The sequence below is a fragment of the Candida pseudojiufengensis genome (assembly GCF_024610245.1).
Source record: "Candida pseudojiufengensis strain CBS 10847 chromosome Unknown scaffold5, whole genome shotgun sequence".
Lineage (NCBI taxonomy): Eukaryota > Fungi > Ascomycota > Pichiomycetes > Serinales > Debaryomycetaceae > Lodderomyces > Lodderomyces pseudojiufengensis.
Window position 1 is genome coordinate 780,537 of NW_026261528.1, and position 14,595 is coordinate 795,131.

A 14,595-nucleotide genomic window follows, 5' to 3' on the forward strand; every position below is an offset into this window, starting at 1 on the left:
ACTATATCTTTCTTATAACTTAATACGAACGAAACAACATAAACCAATATCGTGATAAACTCAATCAAGCTAGATTTGGATTTTACTGATTTTGAAGTTTTTTTAGGATCTGAGAAAATAAATCATCAGACTAATTTTTGAGAAGATCATCTTACATAAATTTATTAGGAGTAATATATAGAGAACTATGACAGCCATAAACGAAGAAGAGGTGAAAAATGGATTCTCCAATCTCGAATTGAACGACAGGAACGAATTCACGAATGACGATTTCTACACTAGCTCCTCAGATGATAGTGATTTTGAAGAGAATGAAGAATCAAATTCAAAGGTACTGAACACAACTAGCTCGAACAATACACAGGTTTCAAAACCTTTGGAAAAAGAGGACATCGTGACGAAGTATGCAGACAAAATCAAAACCGAGCCTTTCAAGAAAGGTCAGCAGATAAACAAAGATAGAGCAAATAGAGCAACTGTTGAACAAGTGCTAGATCCAAGAACAATCAGATTTCTAGGTAAAATTTTCAATTCGAATATTATTAGCAGAATTAATGGATGTATTAGTACAGGAAAAGAAGCAAATATATATCATGGAACCAACGATTCAATACCAAATAGTCCAGAATATGCTGTTAAAATTTATAAAACTTCGATCTTGGTTTTCAAAGATAGGAAACGATATGTTGATGGAGATTTTAGATTAAGAAATACCAAAGATCAAGGAAACCCCAGAAAAATGGTAAAAATTTGGGCTGAAAAGGAATTTAGAAATTTGAATAGAATATATTATCAAAGTAAAATTCCATGTCCCAAACCAATTATTTTAAAATCTCATGTTTTAGTTATGGAATATTTAACAAAAGGTTCCAATCAACCATCCCCTAAATTAAAAGATTATAAGTATAAAGATACCAATGATATTATAAAGTATTATTATCAAATGTTAATTTGTATGAGGAGATTATTTCAAGATTGTAAATTAGTTCATGCTGATTTAAGTGAATATAATTCAATTGTTCATAAAGACAAACTATATATTATTGATGTTTCACAAAGTGTTGAGCCAGATCATCCGATGGCATTAGATTTTTTGAGAATGGATATAAAGAATGTCAATGATTATTTTAGTAGGCAAGGTATTAATGTCTTCCCTGAAAAGTCTATCTTTAAATTCGTAACCGATAAGAATGATCAACTAGGGTTTAAATCAAAATACAGTACTGAAGATAATAATGGTAATAAAGAAGTCGAAGAAAGCGTGGATGATGATGAAGATGATACTAATAATGCTGATGCTGGACTATCTAAATCTACAGAAACGAAAGCAACTGGAGAAGACGAAGGGGTTGATGAAAACGATGAAGATACCATAGATATGATCCGATATTTGAATGACTTGCCATTAAAATTGACGAAAGATCAAGAGATTGAAGATGAGATTTTCCGGTCTTTGCATTTGGTTCGATCGTTAAATCACTTAGATGAAAGGGATTTTCAAAAATTCTCCGAAGGGAAAGTCGATACAATGAAAGAGTTGGTGGCATCTGAGCCCAACATTAACGAAGTTGATAGTAACTCAAATATCAAAGATATAGAAGACGAGGATGCTGTCGGGGCTAGTAGTGACGAAAATAGTGAAGAAGATAGCGCTAATGAAGATGAGGACGAGGACGAGGAATCAGGATCAGATGATTCAGAATATGATGAAAGAGAACAGCTGGTTCCTAAAGGTAAAAAATTCGAGGACAAAGACGCTAAAAAGGCAAGAAAAGAAGCTGCAAAATTAGCGAAACAAGAGAAAAGGAAGACGAAAATGAAGAAACATATCAAAAAGAAAATTATTAATAAAAGAAAGACAGGTAAGTAGATTATATAAGAAATATATCTATTAGATTAAAATTGTCTTGTATATTGTTTAACTTTTGAAGACTGTTTGGTCTGTATAATTGTTGGTACGCGTTAATTAACTATTAGGAAAATTGGTAGCTCATATAATTTTATACGTGTCTATCTTTTGGAAATTTTCATATAATTTTTTCATACAACAAGAAGCTTGATCTATCAACTAACAATTCCTTATCCTAACTCAAAATGATAGGACAATTGTATCAAATCATAATCACAGCTTTGATAGCGTCAGTTCAAATTACGAATGCATTACATTTTTACGTTAAAACTGGAGAAACAAAATGTTTTTTTGAAGAGTTACAAGATGAAACTTTAGTAGTTGGTAGAATTGATGCTTATGAAAAAAATGATTACTCAAACGAGTATTTCAAAAATAACAAGTTAAGAGTTCAAATTACAATTGATGTATGTAATTATTTTTATAGGGATCATGAAGGACAAACTTTCGAATTTAAAGACAATCATACTAACTTCCATGTGTAGGAAACATTTGACAGTAATCATAGAGTATTTGATCAAAAATCATCACCAGATGGAGAATTCACTTTCACTTCCTTAGATTTAGGTGAACATAAATTCTGTTTGACTCCAATCTACACCGACAATACTCATAACAAAATTCACAGAATATTTTTTGATGTAGCTCAAGGTTCTACTCATGATTATGTTGATTCAAAATCGACGAAACTGATTGATGATTTAACTAAAAGAGTAAATTCTCTTTATGAACAATTGGATAAAATTCACTGGGAACAAGAATATATGAGACAAAGAGAAGCTATATTTAGAGATCAAAGTGAAAGTACCAATTCAAGAGTTGTTAAATGGTCGATTGTTCAATTATTTGTTTTGGTTGGAACTTGTGTTTATCAGTTACGTCACTTGAAATCTTTCTTTGTTAAACAAAAAATTGTATAAAAAAAACTATCATTAATAAAAGTAATAAGAAATAGCAGGATTTTCGAATTATCGTAGCCTTGTATTCATTACCTAGAGTGGTAAACTAATCTTACAACGTAATTCTTTATCTTCTACGACTGTTGTATATTTTATTTACGATTACTATTACAGTATGTGAAAAAAATGTTTCAAATTAATTTTGCAATCAAAACTTCATAAAAATGACTAGTTTTGAACAAAATTCTAGGCTACTACAACGAATAAAAGAGTTAGAATTGGAGAATGAGATTCTACGAGGGAAAATTTCAAATGATCAAACGACAATCAAAGAATTCCCTAAAATAGACAGTAACTTTAGTTTGGATGAGTATAAAAGATATGGTAGACAAATGATTGTCCCTGAATTTGGATCATTGAGTTCACAAATAAAACTATCAGACTCAATAGTTTTAGTGGTCGGAGCTGGTGGCTTAGGATCACCTGCGTTACAATATTTATCTGCGGCGGGAATTGGATCTATTGGAATCATTGATGATGATATAGTGGATACTAGTAACTTGCATAGACAAATCATTCATAGCACTTCCACAGTAGGAGAGTTCAAATGTGAGTCGGCCAAATCATTTATCACGAAATTAAATCCTCATGTTCATGTTACTACATATCCTACAAAACTAAGTAATGAAAACGCATTTGAGATAATAGAGCAATATGACTTAGTTTTAGATTGTACAGATCATCCAGCTATAAGATATCTTATCAATGATGTTTGCGTCTTGTTAGGTAAAACGATAGTTAGCGGATCAGGACTAAAATCGGATGGTCAATTTACTATTTTAAATTTTGAAAATATTGGCCCTTGTTATAGATGTTTTTATCCGCAACCTCCAAATCCTTCAACTGTTACTTCATGCTCAGATGGTGGTGTGATAGGTCCAGCTATTGGACTAGTGGGCACGGCAATGGCGATGGAAGCTATCAAGATTTTGACGAAGTTTTATACTAAAGACAATTTTAAACCATTTTTAGCATCTTACTCCGCATATCCCAATCAACAGATACGTACGTTCAAGATGAGACCCAAACAAGAGAACTGTCTCGTATGTGGGAGGAAAAAATCGATTACTAAAGAGCAGATCAAAAACGGTGGCATAAATTATGTTGAATTCTGTGGTAAGGTGGTTATTGATCCGATTGATGAGAAATATAGAATTTCTGTGCAAGAATATAACGATAAGATAAAGAATAAACAACGACATACATTGATTGATGTGCGACCAAAGGAACAATATCATATAACAAATTTGCCTGGTTCCATCAATATTGAATGGGACCCTACATTCAGAAAGCTAGACTCTTTGGAAGAATACATGGACTCAATTAATAAGACAGATGATATTTATTTAATTTGTCGATTTGGTAATGATTCGCAACTAGCCGCTAAAAAATTAATAGATATGGGATATAAAAACGTGAAAGAATTAAAAGGAGGTCTCAACAAATGGACAGATGAAATTGATCAAAATATACCAAAATATTAAAGGCTCGTACTGATGTTTGGAAAAATTAATCAACTGAAATTCGGATCTAATCTTTCCACAATTAAGACACCAGATGCTGTACCAGCAGCATAAATGGATGATCCTTTTACATTCTCATTCCATGCGACTGAAGATATCATGACTTCTTTAGGCATAAAAGATGCGGGTGTACTATTTTCAACCACGGACTTAAAAAAATTGGTATTCAAATTCAAACATTGTATAGACTTCTTCTTTTCCTTATTAACCGTTAATGTAAATTTCCACATTATCAATGGACTCAAAAATTTATTTCTACTACGGCTCGAGAAAAACTTTCTGGTATAATTAATCAAAATGACTTCACCATTCGATGTACCTATTAGTAAAAATGGATGACTTAATATCTCCGACATTTTGGCACAAGTCATCCAACTGTCCAATTGAAACATATTTGTGATCCCATCTTGTAATGACCTAAAGCTTATAATATTACTATACTCTAAATTATGAGACAAGAAAATATCTCTCAAAAGGCTGTTGTATGTTGGTTTGATACTTGATCTTTCCACCACTGGAGCAAAGACTTCCGATATAGGATTCTGGGTTGTATAAGCATTTCCTTTGTATCCTTGACCATTTATGATATTTATATAATTATTATCTTGATCCGGAATTTTAATAGAAACCATGTTTGAGATTGGACCATTCGTCACGAATGTTTTATAATTTGGTTTAGTTATGTCATCCAGTCTGTAATGAAACGGTAGTTCAAACTCCAACACATATCCATCCGCTGTTCCTGCTAATATGGTTCTTGTGCCGTTGAAAGAAAAACAAGTTAAATTGGATCTTTTATTTTCATTCGAGTCAGACGTATAAACTAGTGACGAATTTTCAAGAACACTATATTTGGGTAGATCTTTTTCAATTCTCAATAAATGCACTTTACCATCCTTGAAAACGCAACTTAATATTCCAATAGTTGGATCATCTGTGTATAATTGAGCCCAGTCTAAATCGGATATTGCACCGAATTCCGAAGTTATCAAAACCTTGTATAGGCTAAACTCATTTGTAGTTGTATTATATTCCCAAATTTGTATCGAGGAATTGATGTTTTTCGTTTTTGAATAATTATTGAAAACATTTAGTTCTAAGTTTGTCGGATTTATATCTTTGAAGTCAGGATCTTCTCCGGTTATTACCCCAATTGCCAAATAACTCAAATCAGGATGCTCTTGTTCGTCGTCTAATTTCTGAGGTAACCATTTCATTGTCGTAATGTGTCCACCAACTGCTATTAATTTTGCATTTCTCTTTGCAATTGGTATCAAATTGTATGGGTCTCCATTCTCCAATAAAACTTCTTGTTCATTCTCATCATGTTTTATATTTAGTTTTAAATTCAAATTAAATCTATATTGAGAATACTGTTTATCTACAGTCTTGATTTTTAATTCGGGCAAATTTAACTCGTCTCTTGGTATGGTTTCATAATTTATGAGATATGGTAAAAACGATTCAATTGTGTCCTCTTTTAAAATATACAATTGATTGCCCCATTTTTCTTTATACCATTTAAGTAATTCATAATGCTCTAAATTGTAACCTATTTCTGAGACAAATCTGGCTCTCAAACTCATGTAGATTTTTGTAAAATCTAGCTCTTGAAATGCGTATATTTTTTCATTTTTCAAATCTGAAATGTAAACAACACAAAAAAAGCGAACTTATTCTAAAGTAGATAGGAAAGATTAACATCTGCAAGAAATGATATAGTTATTACGACAAATCAAAATGAATAACAAAGAATCTACTGATACATCATTCACGGAAACGAATAATTCAAAGCTGAACAAACGAAAAGGTTTACTAGAGGATGATTTTTTCTCATTAAGTGGTGGTCCATTAGGTTCAAGAAAGAAAAAGAAGACAAAAACCAAGTTACTGCCAAAATCAAGCTCACCGACTTCAAATAATCCTGATTTATCGATACACATACAAACAGAAGAACCTGTCGCTGTAAAAACAGAATCTTTCACGGAAACTAAATTAATAACACCAAAATCATCCTTTACAGAAACTAAAGACTCGGAGACAACGATTAAAACTAATTCACCCACAGTCCTAGATAAAGAAAAAATGAGAAGAGAGATCGAATCGCAAATAAATTTGAAGAGAGATCCAAAACAAGCTTCAGCTCCAGTACTAGACGATTCAGATGACTCAGATGATGATTTGATTCCAAGAAATAAAAGATCACCTTCAATACCATCAGCATCACCATCAACAAATACCAATGAATCATCCACTGAATACAAGTTTACAGAGGCAAATGAAAAGAAAAGAAAATACATCATCAGAGTTACAACAAAATTACCAGTTCCGGAAAATGTGACTGCTCAAGTTGACCTTGGTTGTAAGGGACTTAAATCATTTGCAAAAATTTTGGAGTCTTCAGTTGAATTTTTTAAAAAGACTTATGAGAAACTGCTACCTCAAGTATATTTAGATCGATACAACAAGGAGTATAGTAGTTTGGTATGGCTCGAGGGTAAAACCTTGATTCACTCCTTTTATTCACCAAAGACTTTAAGAATCCCACCACCAGGAGGTCAATTCAATTCATTAGTTGATAAAATTGAAACATTGAGTCCGACATTAGTTCTGGTGCTATTAATACCTAGGACCAATAGTGAGAATTTTATGCATGTTTTTCCTGAATTTAGCAAAGAACCTGAAGTGGAAGAACCGCCTTCAGTTGATATAATCGAGAAAGAAGACATTGAGGAGTCAAGTAGTGAAGATGAAGCTGATCCAAACATTATGCCGGACGAGCCATCAAATGCAGAGGCAATTGAAGTCGAAGATGGAGTCTTTTCGGTCGGTTTAAAGGGTAAAGATAATAAGAAAATATCGTGCAAAGTTACACCTGATACGAAACTAAAAAACCTTTTAGCATTCTATATACAAAAAAAAGGTTTAGTGGTTTCTGAGGACAAAATACAAAATGCCAGATTGATTTTTGATGACGAGGAAATGAATTTGAACGAAACAGTTGGTGACACGGAACTTGAAGACGATTTTGAAATTCAAGTTATCATATAATATACACTGTAGGGTTATGTAGTAGTGCAAAAAAAAAACGGATTCTCTCGAAGTGACCTCTTCACAGTTCTCAATAAGCTCAAGTAGACCTTGGCTTGAAGAGACGAAAGCTAAACACCTTATCTTATCTATTGATGCTACCAATTGAAATTTAACCTTCTTTTATTTTAACTGGTTATACAAATTGTACAATAAAACCAAGACTTAATTCGCTTTTGATTTTTAACAATACAACTAGTCGTTTCATTTGATCAATTGAAAATTAATGAGTTATAAGTATGATTAGATTATGACTGAAAATAGGAAAAATGAAGACGAAGAAAATGAATACGCAAGAATCATAAAAAATTTAACACATTTAATACCTTCATTCATTATTGATGAAAGAAATTTAGTTCAATGGCAAGACATTATATCCGAGAGATTCATAAACCTGGGTATTTCTGATGTTATTCCTCAACTTGTAGAATACGTACCAGACAGAGAGGGTCCAGTTCATGCTGACAGTTTGACATCAATTTTACAAGAACTAAACGATACGAACATGTCATTGGAGTTTAAATCGATCATTTTGGAAATTATCTATTACATGGTTTCATTTAATTATAATGTCAAGTTGAAATTTCACAAGAATTTATATTTATTTGTCAGTTCATACATATCTCATTTGAAAACGGTTGAAGTGACAAACGTTTACTTCGAGAACAATCCCAGTTACGTGGGTCAAATGCATAAAATTATACTATCTTTGATGGAATTGGGGTGTGATAGCAAAATATTTAGGGAAATTACATCAGTATTAACCTCAACCTCGCTACCTTCATCAAAGTTCATCATCTTAAATCTTTTAGATCAAATTTGCGAAACATATCCAGCTTACTTTCCGTGGATGTCAACAACACAGCAAATCAATTTACCTTTTGATGGAACCATAAGTAAATCATTTACGTTTTATTCGTGGCTCAAACTTGAAGATTATGGACAATCTCAAGATCCTATCATAATTTTCACTTTATCAAGTTCCGATCCTTCCAGTATACAGAGTAACATGACTTTAAATTTCAAACTTATCCACGGTAGTCAGTTCATGGTAGAATTGAACAACTTGAGTAACAAATCAAGAACTCAATTTGTATTTAATCAAATAATTCACGATCCACTGAAACTTTCTCAAGTGGTGTTGACTTTTAGTGAAAATACTAATTTGAACTTATATTTAAACGGAGAATACAGTGAAAGTATTCCTTGTCCGGCGATTCACAACGATTGTATAAACTGGAATAAACTATCCATTGGTGATGACATTTTAAAAAATAATGCTGAACTTATATTGAGAAATTTTACTTTGTTAAACACATCACTTACCATAGAGTGGATCCGGTTTTTATTTGGTTTGGGCGTTGGCTATAATTGGATCATGAAAAATCAAGATCCAGAAACAATAAGGAATTTGATTAATCAATTAAGTAAAAGGGCTTTGTTTAATTATAACGTCAAATTACTAGAGAAAAATCATTCAGCTTCGAATAGTTTTAAGCATTCAAGAAGATCTTCCATTGGGAAACTTACATCATTAGCCAAAGACTCAAATAATACCCAAAATATTAGTTATACGAATAAAGACAACCTTGTTGATTCTCTAAACAAATTCAGCGAGGAAGGAGTGCTATACGACTCCAATAATTTTTTCACTGAAACAAACTTTCAACTGACCAAACCTGACTCAAAATTGCAGTTTCATAACCCTCATTCCATATATCAATATTTCCAAACATTCAATTTCTTGACCACTTTATTACAAAATTTGGAAATGTCAATGGAAATTACAGATACCAAATTAAGAGATTCAACTTTTTATAGAACTTTAGACTTATTGTTGAAAACAGTTTTAAATGACTGGAGATTGTACAATGAATTTCAGTCAATCAATGGTTTTGAAATATTAATGCTTTTATTCAAGAAATACAAAAACATAAATAACAATTTAGATTTCACCTTATATGATTATATGGGTGATCAAATTGCGGAAACGTCAGGATGTCGTGGTGTCAATTTGCTTAATGTATTGTTGAAATTTTGTGGGTTCGATTTTGAAGACAAATCAAATTCAGCTATCTTCGATCTAGATTGTTATCGAGTACTAGTTCTTGATTTCGACTTATTTCATGGAACTTATTCATTTGGATTCTTATTAAATCATGTACAGAGTTTGATTTCGAGCTCGAATTACAGGAATCACAATTTGATGAAATTGAAAAAGGCGAATTTATTGAAGAAGTTGATTTTTTTCATGCAAAGTCTGAAGTTGAAAGATGTTCAATTTGAAGAAGAAGAGAAAGAGCAGTTATATCAGCTTTTGAAGACGATACTAATATTGGACTCCAGTGCTGATGCAATCATAATGGTTTCGTCATATATCATTCACGCACTTTACAATACTGAAAATTCTTCTACTTGTGGTATTATAGCATTGCAAGCTTTGACTGATTGTTTGTGTGATCCCAACGTTTCTATAAAACTACTTAAAAAATTTTCCAGATCTATCACTGTGCATTGGGTACTTTTATTATTCAATTTTGAATCAGACGTTGTTGTATGTTGTGGGATTAGATTGTTAGTGAGATTACTTAAATTATTGGGTGGTCATGTCATGAAACAATTTTTCATAGTTAATAGAGGGTTAGATGTGTTAACACTGTCACTAAAAAATTGGTGGAATAACGAAAAGGTTTTGTGCTCAATTTTTCTAGCATCGTACTCGAATTTCACTGAAACTAATTTCAAAATTACAACGCTTGAGCCACAAAATCAAGATAAAATTGAAATGCCAGAATTTCTTTACTTATTGAATTATCTTGAATTAAATGCCATGTATACCATGAGTCTGGAAACGGGAAAGTTGATGGGAAGTGCTCCTTCAACACCAATTCAATCAGAGTCAGCTCACAATATTTCATTAATCTTAGACGTTATACATCTGATTAACCGCTACATAGATTGGTTAAAGGCATACAAAGTTTTATCCAACTTGAAACGACCGAAGGAATTTATAGAAGGACTTGTTGAATTACTTGGATTTTTAAAATTAAGTACAACTTGGTATGAAACCGAAACAATTTGTGAAAATTTGAAAAAAACATATGAAAAGTTAGTTGATTTTGTGGCCAACTTTTACATTTCAAACCTATCTACACCAAACTTTAACCTTCTGCTTAAAAATTTGACGGAGTTTTCGAAAATCATTTTATTGGATTTAGTTTTCCCACAAATATTCAAACATGTTAATGAATTTATATCTATTTCAAATTTTGTTCATAATGAAAATTATTTTTTCAATAATGTTGCTCAGTTTTTAATAATTTATGAACAAGAGTTGATCTATAAAAAATATTTTATTAACTTTGACAACATGACTTGTTTTATTATTTGTACAATATCCGTGATTGACTATGGAGTAGGAATTGAATCAAATAGATTGAAAAACATTCTTAGTGAGAGTATTTTATTGAATCTTTTAAAAGTTTCATCTGACGCTGATATTGTTCTCAATTCATATTCAAAAGAATTGACTAAATTTTTGAAAGATTTATTATACCGACAAATAACTATTTTTGACAAAGCAGTATTGACTAAAGAACAGCTTGTTGTTGCAATTAAATTAATTTTAGGTGTCGTACTTTCAACAGAGCAGGAAGTCAATCCAGAGATACCATTCAATTTTTTAAGAACCGCTTACTTACTAAGACAATATGAATTTGGTGACATTATTTTACAACTAAATTGTGATAAGACACTTATGGAGGATTTCTTTCAAAATTTAGTCCTGAAAAATGATGATGAAACACTCATGAAATTAAGAAAGTATCCACCATTTGTTAAAAGTATTCTTCATGAATCACAAATCTTGAAACGATGTTTTGCCAAAAAGGAATTCATGAGGGTATCAAATATAATTAGTGTTAGTCTTCATAATGGTGGTAAACTTGGTCAAATGAATAGTATTTACATCAAAAGTTTTCAAAAAGATTGTGAACGAATTAAAAAGACAATCATGATTGGTGAACTGACCAAATATAATAGAGCCGTTCAAGATTTAAAAGAAAATACAAATCATTATCTTCAGACATTTTATTCATTGAAACTCGAAACTAAAAGAATTTTGGATGACAATAAGACCAAAAATGGATATGTACTAGATTATATTGAGAATTTTGATCGAATGAGAACAAGGCTAATTCAAGAGGAGCAATTACCACATTCTGAAAAATTTGGATATCATTTTGACATACCTTTGAAAAAAGTCGATGATTATGATGAATCAAATGAATATGATTTTGCATTTGTAGGTCATGACATTGATACAATGAATTTAACTAAAGAAGATAAAGATCATGTAGATAACGAAATTGATTCTGATCCAAATAACAATGATGAAGACACTGCAACAGAATTTGATGATAAAAATAGAAGAGTGAGTAGAAGCTTATATGTTGGAGACAAAATTACAGCTCTGTGGAACGTAAGTCGAATCAACGCTTTAGTTCCTGTGGAAAGTCTTATGATCTTGGGTGTTAGTCACATATATTTGATTGAAAATTATTTTCATGGAGAAGATGGTAATATCATAGATGTAGATGATGCACCTGATGAACAAAAAGATCCAATATTGAAATTAGTGAATTCCCAATCTAAAACACTTGATAAATCAAATTTTAAATCTCATAGATCAACAAATTGGAGTTTAGATAAATTAAGTTCAATATCAAAAAGACAATTTTTATTAAGAGATAATGCATTAGAAATGTTTTTCAGTGATGGTGCTGGAATTCTAATCACTTGTTTGACTACAAAAGAAAGAAATGCCATTTATAACAAACTACAAAATTTGGCAACTGGAAAGGGAATTGATTATGAATTAGCCAATGCATTACTATTTAATTCTGTATCTGATTCAAATGAAAGTTTTTCATCAAAATTAGTCTTTGCATTTTCCAATGTTTCAATAAATAATTCATATGCTTTATCAGCAACTCAAAAATGGAAAAGAGGTGAAATTTCTAATTTTTACTATTTAATGATTATTAATACATTAGCTGGTAGAACTTTTAATGATTTAACTCAATATCCAGTATTTCCTTGGGTTATTGCAGATTATACTAGTGAAACTTTAGATTTATCAAATCCAAAAACTTTTAGAGATTTATCAAAGCCAATGGGTGCACAAACTGAAGGGAGAGCCAGTCAATTTAAAGAAAGATTCGAAGCATTAAATAGTTTAAATGATATAGATTCTCCTGCTTTCCATTATGGAACTCATTATTCATCAGCAATGATTGTTACTTCATTTTTAATAAGACTAAAACCGTATGTTCAATCATATTTATTATTACAAGGTGGAAAATTTGATCATGCTGATAGATTATTTAATTCTATTGAAAAAGCTTGGTCATCTGCTTCAAAAGATCATACAACTGATGTAAGAGAACTAATACCTGAATTTTTTTATTTACCTGATTTTTTATTAAATTCAAATAAATTTGAATTTGGTAAATTACAAAATGGTAAATCAGTTGATAATGTTGAATTACCACCTTGGGCAAAGGGAGATCCAAAAATTTTTATTGCTAAAAATAGAGAAGCTTTAGAAAGTCCTTATGTTTCAGCAAATTTACATTCTTGGATAGATTTAATATTTGGATATAAACAAAATGGTATTGAAGCAATTGATGCATTAAATGTTTTCCATCATTATTCATATAATGGAGCAATAAATTTAGATCATATACATGATGAAGTTGAAAAAAAGGCAATAATTGGAATGATAAATAATTTTGGTCAAACTCCAATAAAAATTTTTCAAAAACCTCATATAATGAAAGAAGTATTGAATATTCCAAATTATTATTTGAATTTAATTGATATAAACTCAAAACCAAATTTAGAATTTGAATCAAAATTAAAATCACCTATTGTAAAATTAGAATTAAGTACAATTAAATCTAATCGTTGGGTAGGAAGACAACAATGTGTATCATGTGAAGATAATCTTTTAATTTATAAATCTAAAAAATCAAAATTTTCAGGTGGTTCTATACTTGTAAATAATAAAATATTTGAAAATTTACATTGTTGTGAAATATCATTTATTTTACAAATTGGTTCTAAATTTTTTATAACTTGTGGAGAAGATGGATTAATTAATGTTTGGAAATGTAATTTAAAACCAAATATATCATTAGAATTTGTTGCTACATTAAGAGGACATTTTAATCGAATTACAAGTATTGTATGTTCTAAAAATTTTAAAATTGCAATTAGTATTGATGAAGCTGGGAAGTTAATAGTTTGGGATTTAATTAGATTTAAATTTATAAGAAAAATTGAACCACCTAATGATTTAACATTTAAAATTCAAAAAAGTTTAATTTCAATTTCAAATACTACTGGCAATTTTACTGTCTTGTATGAAGGAGAAAATGATAATTTATTAAAAATTTTTAATATTAATGGTAATTTAATACTTAAGACAAAACAATTAAATCAGAATAAAATTAATGCAATATCATTTGGATTAACAGATTTACCAAATTTAAAATCAGATAAAAATTCAAATCATTATAATCATGTATATTGGTCAAATGAAATTTTAGCAATTGCTACAACCACCAAGATAGAAATATTTGAAATTACTTACGATAATGATACAACAAAAGATAATTGGTCTTTAAAATTAATTCAAAATATAGATCTACAAAACAAGATTCAAGGTGATATTACATCAATTCAATTATTTAAATGTTCAGAAATTGATAATGATGAAAAATTAATTCGTGGGATGTTAAAACTTGTAATTGGTGATTCTTTAGGTAAAGTGTATACTTTATAATGTGTATTGAACACTGCTGAGAAGGTGATAATGATGTAATGATAAATTAAATAATGAAATATGACATGATCTTTTGTAAATCTCTAAACTCCGTACACCAATTACTATGATTTTCGAGACCCCCTTTGTGCCCCTGTTTTATCCGAGAGTTGATCTTTCAATTAGGTCCGACACTCAATACGATACGACTTTTTTAATACACATCTACTAGCTTGCAAATGATCTACTTATACTGCAATCACACTAAGTTATTCGTTCTCATGAATC

The 14,595-nt window shown here is 30.5% G+C and overlaps 5 protein-coding genes across 5 annotated transcripts; 4 read left to right on the forward strand and 1 right to left on the reverse strand. All coding sequences in view use genetic code 12, as the record gives it.

Annotated features, from left to right (window-relative positions):
- Positions 1-187: 187 nt before the first annotated feature.
- KGF55_002637 (rio1) lies at positions 188-2,829 on the forward strand (the record flags this gene model as incomplete). The annotated part of the gene is made up of 3 exons (XM_051757343.1): positions 188-1,862; positions 2,102-2,316; positions 2,395-2,829. 3 exons carry the CDS (start codon positions 188-190, stop codon positions 2,827-2,829), a joined length of 2,325 nt encoding a protein of 774 aa, XP_051614898.1.
- Positions 2,830-3,032: 203 nt separating this feature from the next.
- On the forward strand, positions 3,033-4,352 carry UBA4 (Uba4p; the record flags this gene model as incomplete). The annotated part of the gene is made up of 1 exon (XM_051757344.1): positions 3,033-4,352. The coding sequence occupies one exon, from the start codon at positions 3,033-3,035 to the stop codon at positions 4,350-4,352; it is 1,320 nt and encodes a 439-aa protein (XP_051614899.1).
- A 29-nt stretch (positions 4,353-4,381) lies between these two features.
- Positions 4,382-5,977, reverse strand: KGF55_002639 (transcription factor TFIIIC subunit; the record flags this gene model as incomplete). Its single annotated transcript, XM_051757345.1, has 1 exon — positions 4,382-5,977. One exon carries the CDS (start codon positions 5,975-5,977, stop codon positions 4,382-4,384), a length of 1,596 nt encoding a protein of 531 aa, XP_051614900.1.
- A 154-nt stretch (positions 5,978-6,131) lies between these two features.
- Positions 6,132-7,442, forward strand: KGF55_002640 (uncharacterized protein; the record flags this gene model as incomplete). Its single annotated transcript, XM_051757346.1, has 1 exon — positions 6,132-7,442. One exon carries the CDS (start codon positions 6,132-6,134, stop codon positions 7,440-7,442), a length of 1,311 nt encoding a protein of 436 aa, XP_051614901.1.
- Positions 7,443-7,731: 289 nt separating this feature from the next.
- On the forward strand, positions 7,732-14,328 carry BPH1 (Bph1p; the record flags this gene model as incomplete). Its single annotated transcript, XM_051757347.1, has 1 exon — positions 7,732-14,328. The coding sequence occupies one exon, from the start codon at positions 7,732-7,734 to the stop codon at positions 14,326-14,328; it is 6,597 nt and encodes a 2,198-aa protein (XP_051614902.1).
- Positions 14,329-14,595: the final 267 nt, after the last annotated feature.